General features: G+C 39.6%; 1 protein-coding gene across 2 annotated transcripts in view; it reads left to right on the forward strand.

Annotated features, from left to right (window-relative positions):
* Positions 1–17235, forward strand: part of GRID2 (glutamate ionotropic receptor delta type subunit 2) — a 745311-nt gene that overhangs the window by 628946 nt on the left and 99130 nt on the right. For both annotated transcript variants that reach the window (XM_075149577.1, XM_075149578.1), the window contains 2 exons: positions 5272–5410; positions 15726–15921. In XM_075149577.1, the coding sequence (XP_075005678.1) occupies positions 5272–5410; positions 15726–15921 (335 nt within the window). The remainder of the gene's footprint in view (positions 1–5271; positions 5411–15725; positions 15922–17235) is intronic.

Genomic DNA, 17235 nt, shown 5'->3' on the forward strand with positions numbered 1-17235 from the left:
TTTCCATTTCTATCGGAAACACTTTCATAGTTCTGGACTACGCAGATGAATGCAGTTTTTCTTCAGGCAAACAATTGACAAATCCCTGAGAACAAGATGTTTGGAGAAAGAGCCTATGCATTTTGAATTATTCAAATTTCATAGAATCATAGAATCATTAAGGTTGGAAAAGACCTCTAAGATCATCGAGTCCAACTGTCAACCCAACACCACCATGCCCACTAAACCATGTCCCTAAGCGCCTCATCTACACGTCTTTTAAATACCTCCAGGGATGGTGACTCAACCACTTCCCTGGGCAGCCTGTTCCAAGGCCTGACCACTCTTTCCGTACAGAAATTTTTCCTAATGTCCAATCTAAACCTCCCTTGGCACAACTTGAGGCCATTTCCTCTCATCCTATCGCTAATTACTTGGGAGAAGAGACCAAACCCCACCTCGCTACAACCTCCTTACAGGTAGTTGTAGAGCGCGATGAGATCTCCCGTCAACCTCTTCTTCTCCAGACTAAAGAGTCCCAGTTCCCTCAGCCACTTCTCATAAGACTTGTTCTCCAGACCCTTCATCAACTTCGTTGCCCTTCTCTGGACTTGCTCCAGCACCTCCATGTCCTTCCTGTAGTGAGGGGCCCAAAACTGAACACAGTATTCGAGGTGCGGCCTCACCAGTGCCGAGTCCAGGGGCACGATCACCTCCCTGCTCCTGCTGGCCACACTATTTCTGATACAGGCCAGGATGCCGTTGGCCTTCTCGGCCACCTGGGCACACTGCCGGCTCATGTTCAGCCGGCTGTCAACCAGCACCCCCAGGTCCTTTTCCTCTGGGCAGCTTTCCAGCCACTCTTCCCCAAGCCTGTAGCGTTGCATGGGGTTGTTGTGGCCGAAGTGCAGGACCCGGCACTTGGCCTTGTTGAACCTCATACAGTTAGCCTCGGCCCATCGATCCAGCCTGTCCAGGTCCCTCTGCAGAGCCTTCCTACCCTCAAGCAGATCAACACTCCCGCCCAGCTTGGTGTTGTCTGCAAACTTACTGAGGGAGCACTCGATCCCCTCGTCCAGATCGTTGATAAAGATATTGAACAGGACCGGCCCCAGTACTGAGCCCTGGGGAACACCGCTCGTGACCGGCCACCAACTGGATTTAACTCCGTTCACCACAACTCTCTGGACTCGGCCGTCCAGCCAGTTTTTTACCCAGCAAAGAGTGTACCTCTCTAAGCCGTGAGCCACCAGCTTCTCTAGGAGAATGTTGTAGGAATTTAGTCCAGAATTTAGTCCAGAATTATAGAATACCAAGATCTCACCAGACTGTGATCCTCAATTTGCATATTTTTCTCATGATTTCATTCCTCCTTCTTGCCTGTAATTCTCTCTTGCAATTTTTGACTTGAAGAAACCTTTAAACCTTACTGCTAACAAGGGAGAATAACTTAAAAGGTATTAGAAATCTGTACGGGAATTGTATAGGTTCACATTTTATCACCTAAGGTGGGTTTTTCCTGATATTGAGATCTGTCATAATTATACATTATATTGTTTGTATTGTCAAGACAATGCATTATTTTTCTTACCTTCCGATATTTAGCTTAAAGCACTTGGGAAGAAATTGGAATAAACAAAAATTCATAAGATAAGTTGCAGTCTAAGCCTGTCATCTGAGGTAGGCCAGCATTAAACTGGTCTAGGATTGATGAAGGAGAGCTGCATTAGATGAGAGTGGGAGGACTAAAAGTAATTTCTTTCACTGTCACTTCTATGGTAATTCAGTTCTTTCAGAAAACTCCCAATAAGATCGCTTTTTGCTAGTTCAGTTTACTCTGGAAAATATCTTTTCCTTCCTGCACATGAAATCTGAAAATTTTAAAGGCAGATTAGATTTTTAAATGATTTTTAGTACGCATCAAAAGTGTCAGCTGAATTATACTAGGTAGCCACAACATAGGTGATCTACAGGTACTGGCATTTTGTGCCTCATTATACCCTTCTGCCAATGTATTGGAAGGGCCAAGTCTAAAGAATAATACAGCCTCTGTATTCATATGAGGACTGTCTCTTAAGATGACAAAGCATGCTGCTCCAGGACTGCTGAGTGTCTTCTTTGATTTCCATTTGTTTCATGAGTGGAGGTCAGTATTTTTAAGTGTTGCTTAGCATGCTACAACAGTAGTGTTTTTAGTGTAACCACAACCAGCATGTTAACTCCCACTGATGAATTTTGCAGAAACAAGGTGTGATGGGATAGATTTTACTCTGGTCACCAACGTGAGTTTACGTGGCACCAGGTGGTCCCCTTTGCCATTAGGGGTTATTAAGCTTTGTTGGTATGATATGAAAGACAACAGCAGGGAAAGACTTGTTTTATCATCTTGGTTCTCTCCTCCCTTGCATTGTGTGTCCTGTGCATAGCCCCTCATAACTAGAATATGCTGTCATCATATGCTGAAACTCATGCTAGACATTGGGAAGCAGAGCCCTGGGAGGTTTGCATGCATATCCCTTCTGCATACTAATTTGCAGTCAACAACAGTGACTGTTAGGTCTGTAGCTCTTTTTCATGGTGATGTTAATAGAAAACTAATGATTTTTGCTCTCCTGAATTATGTGGTACTCTTCTGCACTGAGAAAACGTGTAAATTTGGACTGAAAGAAAACTCCGGAAAGTTTTATCCCTAGTAACAAAACTGGGGGAAGGGAGTGAAGAGGTTTCTTAAGGTGAGCTGTCATGGTGCGGAAAGTGTTTTAGCAAACAGTACAATAGAAAAAGACTGTATCGCATTAAGTCTCCTAATAGATGCCAAAGAAATGATACTGTGGCAGTAAAAGATCTCCTTTGATTTTTATTTCTTTCTTTCTTTCACTGGGAGAGGTGGAGTAGCCTGCCTGTACTGCTTAAACATCATGTACCTATGCAGTTACAGTGTCAGTCCTGCTTTAGAAATGGTGGTTTAAGAAGCGCCAGTGCAAAGATTTTAGAGTAGCGGCAGGAATGATGAATTATTTTGATATGTGTTTTGTACATGTACTTGGATGCAAGCTTTGTCCTCAAGTTTCATTTATTAACTGCTGATAATACAAGGTACAACTGTGAATTAGGAACAAGACTTCACTAAAAGCACTTGGGATGACCAGCACTCACAGTTTTTTAAAGTCTATTGTTAACATGGGTGTTAAAAAAGAAAAGTAACAGTGAATAGGGGGGTCAACCTTACCGATAAGTAGGAAAACTGCACCATATGAACAGTAGGGGAATGCTGTGGCTGTGGGGTCTATGATGGCTTTCATGGTCACTTGTAGCACAGCATCCTCTCTTGAAAACTAGAGGGCAGGAGTGTGACTTTCAGTGGTCCTTTCTTTTCTGACATTTCATTTCAATAAAAAAATGTGAGAACTTGAAGTTTTACTCATTAAGCTGAAAAATGAAAATGCAAGGATGTCCAGGAGATCATTGGCTTCTTCTCTATCACTCTACCCATTTCAATTCAATATGAAGATTATCTGCAGGGATTGGCACCTGAAAGTTAAAAGGACAAACAGCCTGTTCCGATAAATTGATATAGCTGTCTGCTCTTTTCATTGTATTAAAAATCATTTTAAAATGAAATATTCCAAAGACATTGCAAAAACTTGTAAAGTAGAAATATTCTATTAAAAATCATTTAAAATTTATGTGGGAGAGAAAACCAAATCTTTAGATGTTGAAGTTAATGTTCATCTTCAAAAGTCCTTATATTGAAATAATATCTTCCAATCTGATCGGTAGATTTTTATTTCAGATAATTACATAGCATCTTGGAAATAAAAGGAAATTTATTTCTGACTGTGCAGGTCTAATATAGATTTTGTCTTTCGATACTGGAATTCTTAAAACACAAAGGTTTTCAATACTTACATACCAAAAATATAAATTAATGGAGTCAGTTATTATTTCACATATGGTACAATTCCACATCACTGAAGTAGGAAAAAAGCTTCAAATCTGTTTACTGTATGGTGATGCAGAGTTCCCAATGGTTTTTATAGGTAGGACAAACTTTGAACAAAACAATAAGGTGATCCTTCATATTCAAGCATTGATTAAATATCTAGTTTGTGTACATAATTGAAAATTATTTGTATTTGGAAAGGGAAAAATTGTAATTTGTATTCTTATTAATCCTACTTGCTGGGGAAACTTGAAGAGTTTTTGCATAAGTGAAGATCCAGTACAAAATACTTACAGATGATTGAATCTGTAACAAACTGTTTTTGCTCTTGAAAATCCCAGCTATTGTACCATCATAAGATTTTGTATCTGAGAAAGCTACTTCAAAAATAATGACAGCTTTTATAATTGCTGAGTATAGGGGGAGAGGAAACGGGTGAACATCTTGAGCTGTTGGCTGTGGGTCGTTGCTGCATTCACCTGTTCCCCCTAGTTACTTGTAGCTGTGACAAAACTTATACTGTAGACAAAATGGGTATTTTTAAACAATGAATTTTCCTTCATCTAAAAAACCTGTGGTTCATATGTCTTTAACTGAAAGAGTTCTTTCAAAGACTCTGAACTAGTGTGTTTTGGGGGCAGCTATTTGAATTAAAAAAAATGCTTTTCATGGCTTGCTAAACTGGGCTCTGTTCACACAGGTGGTGTGCAGCTCTGGTCCTGATAGGTTTAGTTGCTGTTAATGTTGTGTTTACATAGCAGTTGAATTTTAAAGGAAAGCAACTATGGGAATACAAAACAATTTTGCATTCTTCTTCAGTACATGTGATTTTTTAGGTTTTTTGCACATCCAAGTTCACTTGCAGCAAGTTGTACACATACATATGGCTCTCATGAGCACCTGCCTGCCTACAGAACTGTGAAAAATAATTGTGTTTTGATGAGGTTTTTTAACTTCATGTTCTCAAGAATGCAAGGAAAACTTAATTAAGGTTTGTAGATAAGATCTCCAAGGAAAGAACATTGTAAGAATTTACTTTTGCTCTTTTTGTTCTGAGATCTTGAAGTTTATTTCCATTACTGGACAGGACTGGCAGATGAATTGCAATTAAAGGCACAATAGCAAAAGAGATTAAATACAGTCATGACGGCTGACAGTGTGGGCTTCCTTCAGTACTTTTCATTGCATAAAAAGTGTGGCTCCAAGTCCTGCTCAGTTTACTATATCAACGTGCTTTAGTAGAACCCTGCTGACCTTGGGGCCTAGTTCTCCTGAGCAATGCATGAGCAATGAGGATCTGGATTTCCTTCCGCCAAATGAAAATTCTTGCTTTTCCTTCTTCCCCACAGGAGGAGAGGTTCCATATACAACCCTGGCAACCCGACTGATGATGGGGGCTTGGTGGCTTTTTGCTTTGATTGTCATCTCCTCCTATACGGCAAACCTAGCAGCTTTCCTCACCATCACACGCATTGAGAACTCCATCCAGTAAGTCGATAAAGAATGAATTGAGGGAAAGGAGGGTGAACATATATATACACGTAGAGGGGTATGAATGTTCTAGTGAATGTGAGAAAAGGGAGAAATTTTTATCATCCTGAGAAGTAGTTTGGAAGCTAAAAAAATAACAATATACCATAGACTTCCAGTCTCCCTGGAGAAACTTTGTCTTTAGGATCAGAATTGTTGGCCTCTGGCAGATACTCTTCTGTGGCACATATACATACATATGTATGCACATATACATATTTTGAAAGAAGCAACGGAGTTTAAGATAACCAATGTATCAGTATTTGAAATGGGAAAATACAAATTGTTGCTGTGTGTTTTCAGGCTATACTTTCCATTCAAATGCATCCCACAGTACTTGTGCTCTAACACTTTGATCAGGAGGAGCCCAACGCTTCTTCAATGTATGGGGAGCTCAAAGCTGAATTCACCTTTTCTTGCCAAGGCAAAGATGTGTTAATAGCAACAAATAATAAAAATTCACTTACTAGTCATCTTTGTTCCTTCTGCTCCCAGGTGCTCTCTTACTACATTAACAGATCACATTGTTCTCTTTTTTTCTGTCTATTAGTTCTTTTGCTTCATGCCTCCCTAATGTGAATGTCCCTGTCTTCTCCTGTTCCTTTTATGGTGAACTGTTTTTCTGTCACAACTTCCAATCCGTTTTTTCCAGATCATCTCATCTCTCCATACCACAGGAACCTTTCTGGGCTCCTACCCTCTCACTGTGCTCTTTTGTTCTCCAGTCTCCTCTTCTTCAGCAAGCTGCATGCTGAATTTTCCTCACTCCCACTGCTCCAATGACCTCCCCCACCCCCAAATCCTTCCTCTTGGGTCAAAGCAGAGACTAGAAAATACAGTGAAGCATTAGTTAGCCAAGCACTCCAAGGGGTAGCTGGCCATTTTTCCATAGCAGGTTCTTAATCTTGAGGCTACAGGTCCATGAAAGTATGTGAGTGACAAAGTTAGCCTTTCCCATAAATCCTTCTTTGCAAAAATGATAGAGTGGCTTTAAAGAAGAGTTCTGCTGAATTTCTTCCTCCGGAAAAGTTAGAACCCGACCTTCAAGTCAGGCTCAATGCTGACCTTAGGGAAAATTCAGTTTTCTCACTCCAGTTGTTGATTCAAATCCCTGTCTTCTGTGTATCATCACCTAAGGTCTTGCTGCCTCTGGTTCAGCTGCTTTCCAAATCTCTTTGAAATGCCCCCTGAGACAGTGAGCCACTAGTGTAGACTTGGCAGGGGGAGCCTTGGCCTCCTGTGAATTCATAGGTTAGGTTCAAGTGTCACTGCATGCCAGCCGATCACTGCGGTCTCACTAAGGCACTTATCCTCTAGGTGAGGATTTTCCACATACTAAAACCAATCCAGGCTTTAACAGCACATGGACAAGTAAACATCTGCAATAGCAGCCAAGTCTTATTTGCAATTGGAAACTGAAGCTCAGACCCAAGAAGAGAAGCAGCACTTTGAGTGCACGGTTATCTCCTGACTCTCCCCATTAGGAGCATCCTCTTGCACTTTTTCTTTCTCCCTGCTCTTTTTGGGGGGGGGCGGGGAAGAGTTGGTGTCCTGTGGCCCGAAATGCCCAGGCATTACCAGTCCTTATTCATTCCCAATTGGAAATGAAGTGTCAATGGTTGTTATCCTTCCTTTCTGGGCTAACAACCTCAACACTTTCATCTATTAGAGGGCTAAGCACTCGAACAGGGAGACATGTAAAACAGACTAAAATCACCTGAGTAAATTATTCCCCTGTCACAGTGGTATTACCAGTTAAATCAGGTTATCATTTTCTTTTGAGATCTGAATAACAGACTTTGAGATCGTGAAGTGTTGGAGGGGTATTTTGACACAACCCAACTGTTTGACTCTGTAGTCCCAATTATAATCCCTTCATAATTTATAAGGGAGTAAAATGATATTCTGCATCAATATTTGTCAACATTGATCTTAAGGTTTTGAGGGAGGCTGATTTTTTTTTAAAGTTTAAAAAGCCTTACATTTGAAGGAATGTGAAAAAACATGGGAATTTGTACATGCGAAATAAATAATAATGCTATTCAGTCATTCAGTTTGTCCTTACAAATATGAAATATGCCTTTTCATCCTGCTTTGAAATTATGTCCCTTCTAGTTTTGTAGTAGTCCAAAAAATGTTTAAATTACTGTGACAAATGTCTGAGTTTTCTTATCATGTGTAAAAAAGAATGAAATATACACAAACTGCAATTCAATACATCTTCAGCTTCTTCTTGCAGTTTATTATGATGTCACTAGAAAACCCTCAGTGGAATTCTGAGGTTATTATGTACAGTTGGGACTACATTGGTCTTTGTGCTGTATTATTTATGGGCAAAGTCACTGAAAATGTTTTATTCAGTAGAAAACGTTGCAGCTGGAAAGCTCCTGGAATGAAAGAATGGAGACATTTTTCAACAGCGCTTGCAGCTCAAAAATAGAGTAATTGGATGTGTTAAGTATCCATTAGGGAATGAAGTTATCCTAACTATGGTGGGAGTGTAAAACTTTAGTTTACAAAACTGCCAAAATTGGAACTCAAACCAGCACATAAGAGGGAGGCTGTTTGTTTACCATGCTGAATTACTGCGAAGTGGGAAACATGAATAAGCAATAAAGAAAAAAGCTGATGCTCTTTTTTTTTTTAACAGAGCAAATTGTACCTTGGGGAGCTTTGAAGGCCAGAATGGAAATGAGTTTAAGTATTTAAAGAAAATAAACCAGATTCTGCTTGTATCAATGCTATCCAGCCAGCTTCAGAGAAGTCAGAAAAATGAGAGAAATTTATGTCAGTGGGTTTGCACAGATGTAACAAGTAGTTAATAGGTTTTCATTTCAGGTTTCCAGCTAGCATCAGATATTAAAGTGTATTGTTGAAGGTACTGTCCTTGTGGTGTCTTTTACGAAAGATAGGAGGATTCAAGCAGCCCACAGCACATTTCATTTCCATGAAACATTTTGGTCGTTACTGCATTTCAGCTTTTGGATGTGTAGCCAGTTTGTGTTCAGAGCTCTTGCAGCTTCCTTTTCTTGGCTGGTGTGAAGGTTGGGCCACTCTTTCCTAGTTAGTGCCTCATGGTATCCAGAAGCCTATTTTGAGAAGAAAAGCATACAAAATTTTGTTAGGCAATACACTAGGGAGGACTAGTGAAACTTTCCCTAGAGAATCTCGAAGTAAAACTTTGCTGTATAGTCTCACTTGAAGTTGATGCCATTTGTTCTCTGCTTCACTGATTAATTTGGATCAAATTGTTACAATTTTTAAATTAACTTAGAGGAACAAGAAGAATAAGTGTGGGCGTTAATCTCCTTTTCCAAGCAAATGGCTACTCTTAATACCTTTGGGAGCTCAGCTTTTCATCTTCTGCCAACAGGTAGTATCAGGAGTAGAGGCATGCAAGTCATAAAGTAGTTCCTAGATGTATCTTTTGTTCACACTTGACCCACATTGCAGATGGCATTTAAATCAAGACAGTCAGCATTTCAAATGCCAAAACATTGTGGCAGCAAAGCAAAGCATAATTTCTATGTCCCTTAAATCTTCAGATCCTTGTCTCAAATGCAACATGAATGAATAATAATTAGGAGTGGCTTTTCTTGGTAAATGCCAAATAAATTTGGAGGTCTCAAGCTATTTCTTGTAGGTGCTGATAATGTGAATTTCATCACTGAGCCAGTATTGCCATTACTGCGTTTTATGATTCCGCGTTTTAGGACAGAATTAGAGTCCATTGGCAGAGAGTGATTTTACTCAAACTGCTGCACTACACTGTTTTCCTGGGTAAAGGGAGGGTGTTACCACCTTCTCACGGGCACTGAAATTTTGCAGGAAAGTTGAGGGGGTGGGGTGGGCAGAGGGGAAGTCAAAAGATTTGTTACATGTAAGGCTGGTGTTAGGTGGTTTCAAGTTTAAATCTAATCCACTGCTAAAAGTGTGGAAGCTTGATTAAGACTTTAGATTATATGCATTATGGGGGAGAGTCTGCGTCTCGTGTCTTCTGTAAAATAAGTAGTTCACGTTACGTTCTTCATGTTATAAGTAGTATGTCCTATTTGATAGGTGAGACCTCTGCCTCCGAATAATAGAGGCATAGCAGTAAAGCATGCCTTTTGTCATCCTTGTTTTGCCTAGTCATTCTTTTCACAACATTTTTCCTAAACCATGATTCACTTGAAGCTAAGATGTCCCCAAGGCTTTAAACAGCTCAATACAACTGCCTACAAATTTTCTGCAAGGGGGGTTACACAAGAATGCAGTAATTGGAGTAGATATTTCCTTACACTGAAAAACAGAATGTTCTTTAACCTTTCCTTTACCGTGGTTCACCCAGATCTTCAAACTGGCTAGCAAGCAGTATTACTAGTTTCTGAAACAGCTGTCACTGCCAACAGTCAAATCTCTTGGCTTACTGTGCCCTGTTCCCTAAGCCAGCCTGTGAATTAATCCTTAGTGTCCTAGAAAAAAGGAAAAAAAAAGCATTGGAAAGCTTTATCTGAATTAGTCATAAATAAAGACTTCAGTGTAAGCCATGACATCAATTATTTTCTTCTAAAATTAGCGACTACTTCTTGCAGACTGTTCTGTGCAACAGTCAAGTCTAACAACACAGCTAGCTTAAATCGATCTATAACCCAGACCTACAAAGATACTTTGAACCCCAAGCCTCTGACCTCAGTGGTATTTAATCACCTAAAAAGGAATTTGGTTATTCCTTTATGGAGCTGACCTTTTGTTTTTCTACATTTTGTGTGTACTTTTTAAACATTTTTGGCTGACATACATGAACAACATGTTACCAATTCTAAGTCTAGGATTTGAATTTATAGAAGAGGGTATGCTTTCGGGAAGGAAACATATGCAAATCCTAATATGATTTTTTTTTCTTCAAGTTGAAAGCAGAGATAATTTTTTATATTACAAAGTAATTAATTTGTACTAAGCCAGAAAATGAAAGTGACCAGACAACTGCTGCCTGATTAAGGTGCAGAATACTAAACAAAATCAACAAGTGCTGAAAAATACATGTAGCTGCTAATAATTCATCCTCAAATGACTCAATTCGTCCTCAGCATAGCCCTATATTGTAGTTAATTTGTATGGGATAATATTGGTATTATCCCAGTAATTGCAATGAGAAAAAAAACTTACTATAAAGACCACACATAACATTTTTTCCCCACAATGCTTCATGAATGATAACCAAAAATAAGCTGAACTGTGATCTGACTGCATGGTCACTTCCCTATAAGTAGAATTTTTCTACATGCAAGCTCAGTTAAAGCTATTTTATTTTATAACAATTTTTTCAACTATATCTGCTTTTTTTATTTTTAAACACTTTTAGCATTCATTACTTTATTGTTTCAAAATTAGAAATCCAAAGAGATAAATGTTTTAAAATGTGGGATTATAATTCCTTTACTCATGTTAGATGTGTGCTTTGCTTTGCAGGTATTTCAACTGAGATCAGTAAAACTATTGCAAAATTAAATTCCCATCCAGTGCGGATAACAGTATCAGAATTTGGGCATCAAAGGATACCTCGTAGGAATTAATCAGTTTGACAAATAATTTTTCCTTATTTTAAGATTTGGTGTGGCAGCTGTTTGGTGAGACTGGGTGACCCAGTGAGGCTGGGGGTTTATGTCTCCACTAAATGTATTTGTCTGAATAGAGAATGAGCAATAAAGGTATATCAAACAATGTGTAACCTACAAACCAGGCTGCAGGCAAAGTACTTATAAAAATTCTTTCTTCTGGAAAGGAATCTCAATGGTTTAATAATTTTATTAGTTCTGTCAAGGTTTGTCGGTTCTCTTTGTTTTGCTGTACCTTGGCTGCTAGGTTGTGAATGTCATTCCAGTAGTTTGCAGAGTTGCAGGTTATGAAAAACAGTTTCTGGAGGAGGTCATATATATTATGATCCCATTTGACATGTTTGTGTGAGGGGATGAAGTCACTAATGTGATAGGTCTTTTCCATTTTTGCAGCTTGCCTATGCAGCAGCGTACACACATGTACACCTCAGATGCTGCAAAACTTTCTCTCTCCTCAGCATAGGGTCAGGTGAACCAAAGCCTGGGGCTTACTGCTGACAACAGCATTTAGCGCATCTGTAGAGTTTATACTCATACTTGTTTTGCTCTTGTCCTCTCGCCATCATTTTCTCAGCATAGAGCAGCACCTACGACTGCAAAGATGTAGAGCAGGGCAGCTGAGAGGCATCCTGTGTTTTAAGGTAGCACTCCAAACAGTAAAGAACCGCAGACCGTACTTAATGCCAACTGCAGTTGGCAGCTACAACATGCCTTCCTGAAGACATCAACATAATTCTCCTCCTTGTTATTTCCCTGCTGGTGATGCCTTTGTGTGTGGTGGCTCTCTTGCTTGCTTCTCAGACTGTTTGTAGTACACTTCCCATACCTGATTGTAGTACACTTCTGGACTAACAGCTCGTGTCTTGTGTTGGTTTGCCTTTCTGAAAATAGCAAGGTTGTTTTTGTAGCCACAAAATATACAGAGGGGCTGTTTTTCTTTTGTGCTGTTCTTAACTATACTGTTTTGTGGCAGCAGCTACACATCTCATTTATATACCAGTTAGCAATAATGTTTCAGAAAACTGCTTTGTTGCTTGTTATATTAGAAATTATATGGCTAAACAGTCTTGTAAAGTAATGATTGCAATTTTGCTAGGTGTTGTCACTAGAAATTGGCGACTCAGTAAATAATTTTTGCATACTTTTCTAGCAATATGTATGACAAATAACACAGCAATTACAGGACATTACAATATGCATCCTGTGACTGGTTAAACCATGACACTGTTGCACTTCAGAGCACTGCCAGGAGATACGGAAATGCATTGGCAGCAGCAGCAGCAGTAACACAGAATGGGTGCATATAGTATCTTGTATTTATCTAGAGCCTTTCATCAGTGATGCTTTTGACAGATAGATTGTCAATGCAACAGTAATACACCTACTTCTACACAACACTTTGCCTAAAGGTGAAAGAGAGAAATTTTCACCAAGGCCCACCGCTGTCTATCAGAGTGCCTTTCTGCAGAGCGGCACCCCAGCCTGGGTTGTTGCAGGGGGTTATTCCTCCCCAGGTGCAGGGCTTTGCATTTGTCCTTACTGAATTTCACACCACTCCTGTCGGCCCATTCTTCCAGCTTTTCTAGTCTGCCTGAATGGCAGCTTGTCCTTGAGCAATCGGCTGGTTCCCCAATGTCATGTCATCTGCAAACTTGACAAGAGGGTGCTTACTCACCTCCTCCAGGTTATTGGTAAAGACATGTCCCAGGTTAGACCTCTGTGATACCTGAACCAACCTCCAGGTGAGCTACCCTGTGAGCCTGATTATCCAACCAGGAATTTATCCATTTGGTTTCCCACCCAGCCAGACCTAATGACCTAATTTGGATATAAGAATATTGTGGAAGACAGTATTGAAAGCCTTGCTAAAGTTAAGGTAAACTACATCCATTTCTCTGGTCTTGTCCACAAACCAAGGCGTTTTACTGTAGAAGGGAACCAGGTTGGTCAGGCATGACTTACCTTTGGTAAATCTATGTTGACTGTTCTCGTTCAGCTTCTCCTCAGAAATGTGCTCTAAGAGGACACACTCCATGATGTTGGATAACCAGCCTCAATTCCATGAATCATCTTTTTTATCTTTTTTGAATATAGTCTGGACGTTTCCTTTCTCCAGTGGTCAGGGATCTCCTCCAATCTCCTTCATCTTTCAAAAATTAAAGCAAGTAGCCTTGCAAGGACTTTGACCAGCTCTCTCAGCACACTTTGATGCCAGGACCTGCCAGGTCCCATGGAATTCTATGGGTCTAGTGCTCTTAATCAATCTCTGCCTTTCTGGTTGGGATTTACTTGACCACCTACAGCCAGTTGTTCATTGCCTCCTTGAACTCTGCCTATAGTCACAGAGACCTGGGAGACCTTGTTGGGGAAGAGTGAGGCAAAGAAGGCACTGAGCACCTCAGCCTTAGCTGTGCCTGCTGTCCCCCTCACAGGTCCACACTTTCCTTGTTCAGCCTTTTAGTTCTGCAAAAGCTGTTTTTGTTACCCTTGAGGTCCCTCGAGAGCATCCACTCTAGCTGAGTGTTGGCTTTCCTAATGCTATCCGGAGTTGCCAGGAATGTTTCTAAATTCCTCTTTTGTAGCGTGTCCATACTTCCACCTTCTGTATATTGTTTGATGAGATGAAGGCCTTCTGAAAGATTTGGGGGTTTTTAGTAATTTCAAAGTGTAATAGATGATTGAATTGCTTTCCCTTGGTGGTTATGTCTAATCTTCAGGACTGATCTTTAAAATTGTGTCAATCCTTATTTCAGTTTATTTATTAAACCTAAGTATAACATCTTAGTTGTTTACTTTTGTAATTCCCCTGATTACAACTAGAGCCTCTTAAAAATATTTACAGTTTCCCTTTCACACACTGTCTATAATGAGGTTTCACATTTTTGCTAACAGCTCAGACATTTCATATTTAGTCATTCAGAAGTCATAGATGTTTATCTGGACTTGATAATTTTTTTTTTCCCACTTTTTAATTACAAGTCAGCCATAGTATTTATTCTCCGGATACCTTAGTGTAGTAAAGTCTTACATTTTTCTTCCTAGAAAAGGGCATGTCTCAGTTAGTCCTCTCATAGAGGACCAATATACTGGGTTTCAGGATAAGCTTCATCTAGCAGCTCACCTTTGATGATCCCATATGTGTACTGATTCTTTGCAGGTTCCCTGATGCTTATGTTCTTGAAGCGGAATGCCATCTTGTTGGAGAAAGAGGAGAGGATTGTGGGGTTTTTAATACCATTAGTTATTTACTCTTCAAAATTAAATTTATCCCTTTCTTATATTTGCTATATGTTATCTGCTTAGACTTTAACTCTTGTTCAATGTTTTTCTAAGCCCATATGTCTGAATTTCAAAGGATTTCTTTTCGACTCAACTAGCCTCTAAACCCTTGCCATTGAGCTCTATTGATTTCTTCTTTTCCTGCTTTGTGTTGTGTTCAGAGGCATGCATATCCTTTGAGATCTGATTACTGTTTTCTTCAGTGCCACCCCTGGAACACCTAAGAATTCCTTTTTTCCCCCCTGTAGGGCCATTTTCACTTGCCTCTATATTTACATGTTTCAGAAACACAACTTGGAATTTTATGAGTTTCCTACACTTGTGTTTGCATTTTCTGTGGCTGCGATGAGTTTTTACAATTTGCTATTGCCTACTTCAAGACAGCACTCAGACCCTTGATTTGTCCTTAGATGTCATCCCCTAGATTTGTGCAGTTTATACAAAGTTAATTTGTGCCAGGAAAGCTGTAATGAGTTTTAGGCACTAGACATATTGCAGTAGTTATTTTGAAACTTTAATGAATGCCATTAAAGAAACACAGGTACGGGAGAGCAATTCTATAGGACAGGAAAATAAAGACCAAGAGGTAAGGAGGCTTTAAAGGGTTCTAATATAGCTTTTTAAGTCCAAAGCAGGGTTGACAAAGCCATATTTGGGATGCTTTAGAAAATTCTAAACTGGTTAATTTTTGTTGCTTATAGGGAACGGATAAGACTAGATAATCTGTAAAGTACAGCAAATTTATTGGACTAAATGACATGGACTGTGATGAAAAGACAGTTCATGAAACCACAACAGAAATCTTCCTATTACTGAAAATAATGTAGGATGTGAACTGCTTTGTGTGATGGGTGCACAGTTCAGCACAGGCATACCACTAAAAAGCTGCTCTTCATTGTGTAACCCGGCAGCACATAGAAGTACTCAGCCCAGGTGCTTTAGGCTAGATTCAGCAAGTTCAGGTGCTGACACTCCAGCTCGCCGGCAGCAGGGTGTGCGGTGGCACCGTACTGTCGTAGGCGGTTACTTCTGTTGAACTTGCTGTGTATGGCTGGAGGGACTGCAATGCTCCCTTCTCTCCTTTGCCTCTCCTCAAAGGAGCTCTCGGCATTTGACAGGATCCTCTTACTCCTTCCATTGTTGTCTTTTCACCAATTTCATTTTTTCCGTCCCTTCCTTTCATTTCATTTTCCTCCTTGTGTCTTAAACCATAAAAACAATTTTTCAGTCTCACTTTGTCTTTTAAGAAAAAAAGAAAAAAAAAACCAAACAAACAACAAAAGAAACTGGCTTGACAGCCGTCTTCCTATGTGTTGCCCTTTGCTTGCCTGCAGCTCCTTCCTCTTGAAAATGTGGCTTCAAGTCTCCTGTGTCTCTTTTCTTCACCAACAATTAAGGTCTCTCCAGGATCTCTCAAGGCAGACGGATATTCCTTATGGTACTGTCTTGGACTCCGCAGTCTATGAGCACGTCCGAGTGAAAGGGATGAATCCTTTTGAGAGGGACAGCATGTATTCCCAAATGTGGCGGATGATTAACAGAAGTAACGGCTCAGAGAACAACGTCATGGAGTCAACCGCAGGCATTCAAAAGGTACTGGTATGACTTACTTTTTGCTTCCCATTGGAGATGCTCTGCTGTAACACCACATTTGCTTAGTTGTTGTTTTTGACTATAAGGAGTGCATTTGCACCCAGAAAATGATCATGCTTGGTACCAATTTCTGCAAGCCCATTGCATCGGCACGGAGGATTGGGACTTCCCAGCTATGCAGCTTGTTTTCAACCACATTTTAAAGTGTAAGTACCTAGAGTGTTTGCTCTGAAAAGTATTTATAGGTATGAGAACTGAATGCATTTGTTAGGATGCAAAATGGAAATAGGATCATTGGACTTATAACCCCAGAAGATGTGGCAATGTACTGTACGAAGCTTAAAGCACCTTGAATACAAGACATTGATTAACTTATTTTTATACATTCCTGACGCTGAAAACCTTGGCTTTCAGTTGTAGCTCTGAATCATGTATGTTTTGAGAGAGGCAGGCAGAAAAAGATGATCTGGCTTTAAATAAGAGTCTCACAGACACCTTCTATAGTGAGTTTAGCAGTGGAAAAATACTTTGAGAGCAGGAGTCAATTTTTGTAGGTACATTTGTGAATGCAATAGTTCCCTCCCATGTTTTTTGGTTGACAGCTACAGCTTTTATAAGAACAGTAGTACATGAAAGGGTTCAGTATGAGAGTGAATACGGGTTAATGAGTGACTGTATACAAACTTTATCCCTACCATTGTTTCTTCACATTTAGAGTTTTAAACCAAATCTGAGAAATATCATATTTTATAGATTTTATTTTAAACTTCAAAATTTGAATATTAATTAGAGCAAATATCCATGAAGTTGTGTGTTCACTTGTTTTAAGCTTGTTTAGAGACTTCTAAAAATCCAGACAAACTCTGCCTTTTGTCTCCACCAAAATTCATTTGCCAGGAAAACCTGTAATTTCTGGTGTTTTCACACTGGATACAAACATGTTAGAGAAAGAGTATGTTAAAAAGAATTATGAAATCACTGGTGATCTCTTGATAATAAAAGAAACACAAAATAACAAATATTCTTTAGAGTTTTAAAAATCACTGATCCACCCTCTGTATAACTGAGATCATATTTTCTCCTCTGAAGGACTAAACAGCGAGAAAGAAGAGGCAAGAGAGGCCCTGGGGAACTGCACTTTTGAAACCCCTTTAGAAAAAGTCATAAGCTGAAAAAGCAAGAAAAAAAAAGACAGTCTGAAGATTTATTGGCTAGACGAAATTGCTTTTTTTGAGAAAACACATTTTAGCTCAGTTTGTAAGGGGCTGATAAAGCTGGGTTTTGCCTTTTGCATAAAAAAAAATCCTGCCCTCC

Source organism: Calonectris borealis, chromosome 4, assembly GCF_964195595.1.
Source record: "Calonectris borealis chromosome 4, bCalBor7.hap1.2, whole genome shotgun sequence".
Lineage (NCBI taxonomy): Eukaryota > Metazoa > Chordata > Aves > Procellariiformes > Procellariidae > Calonectris > Calonectris borealis.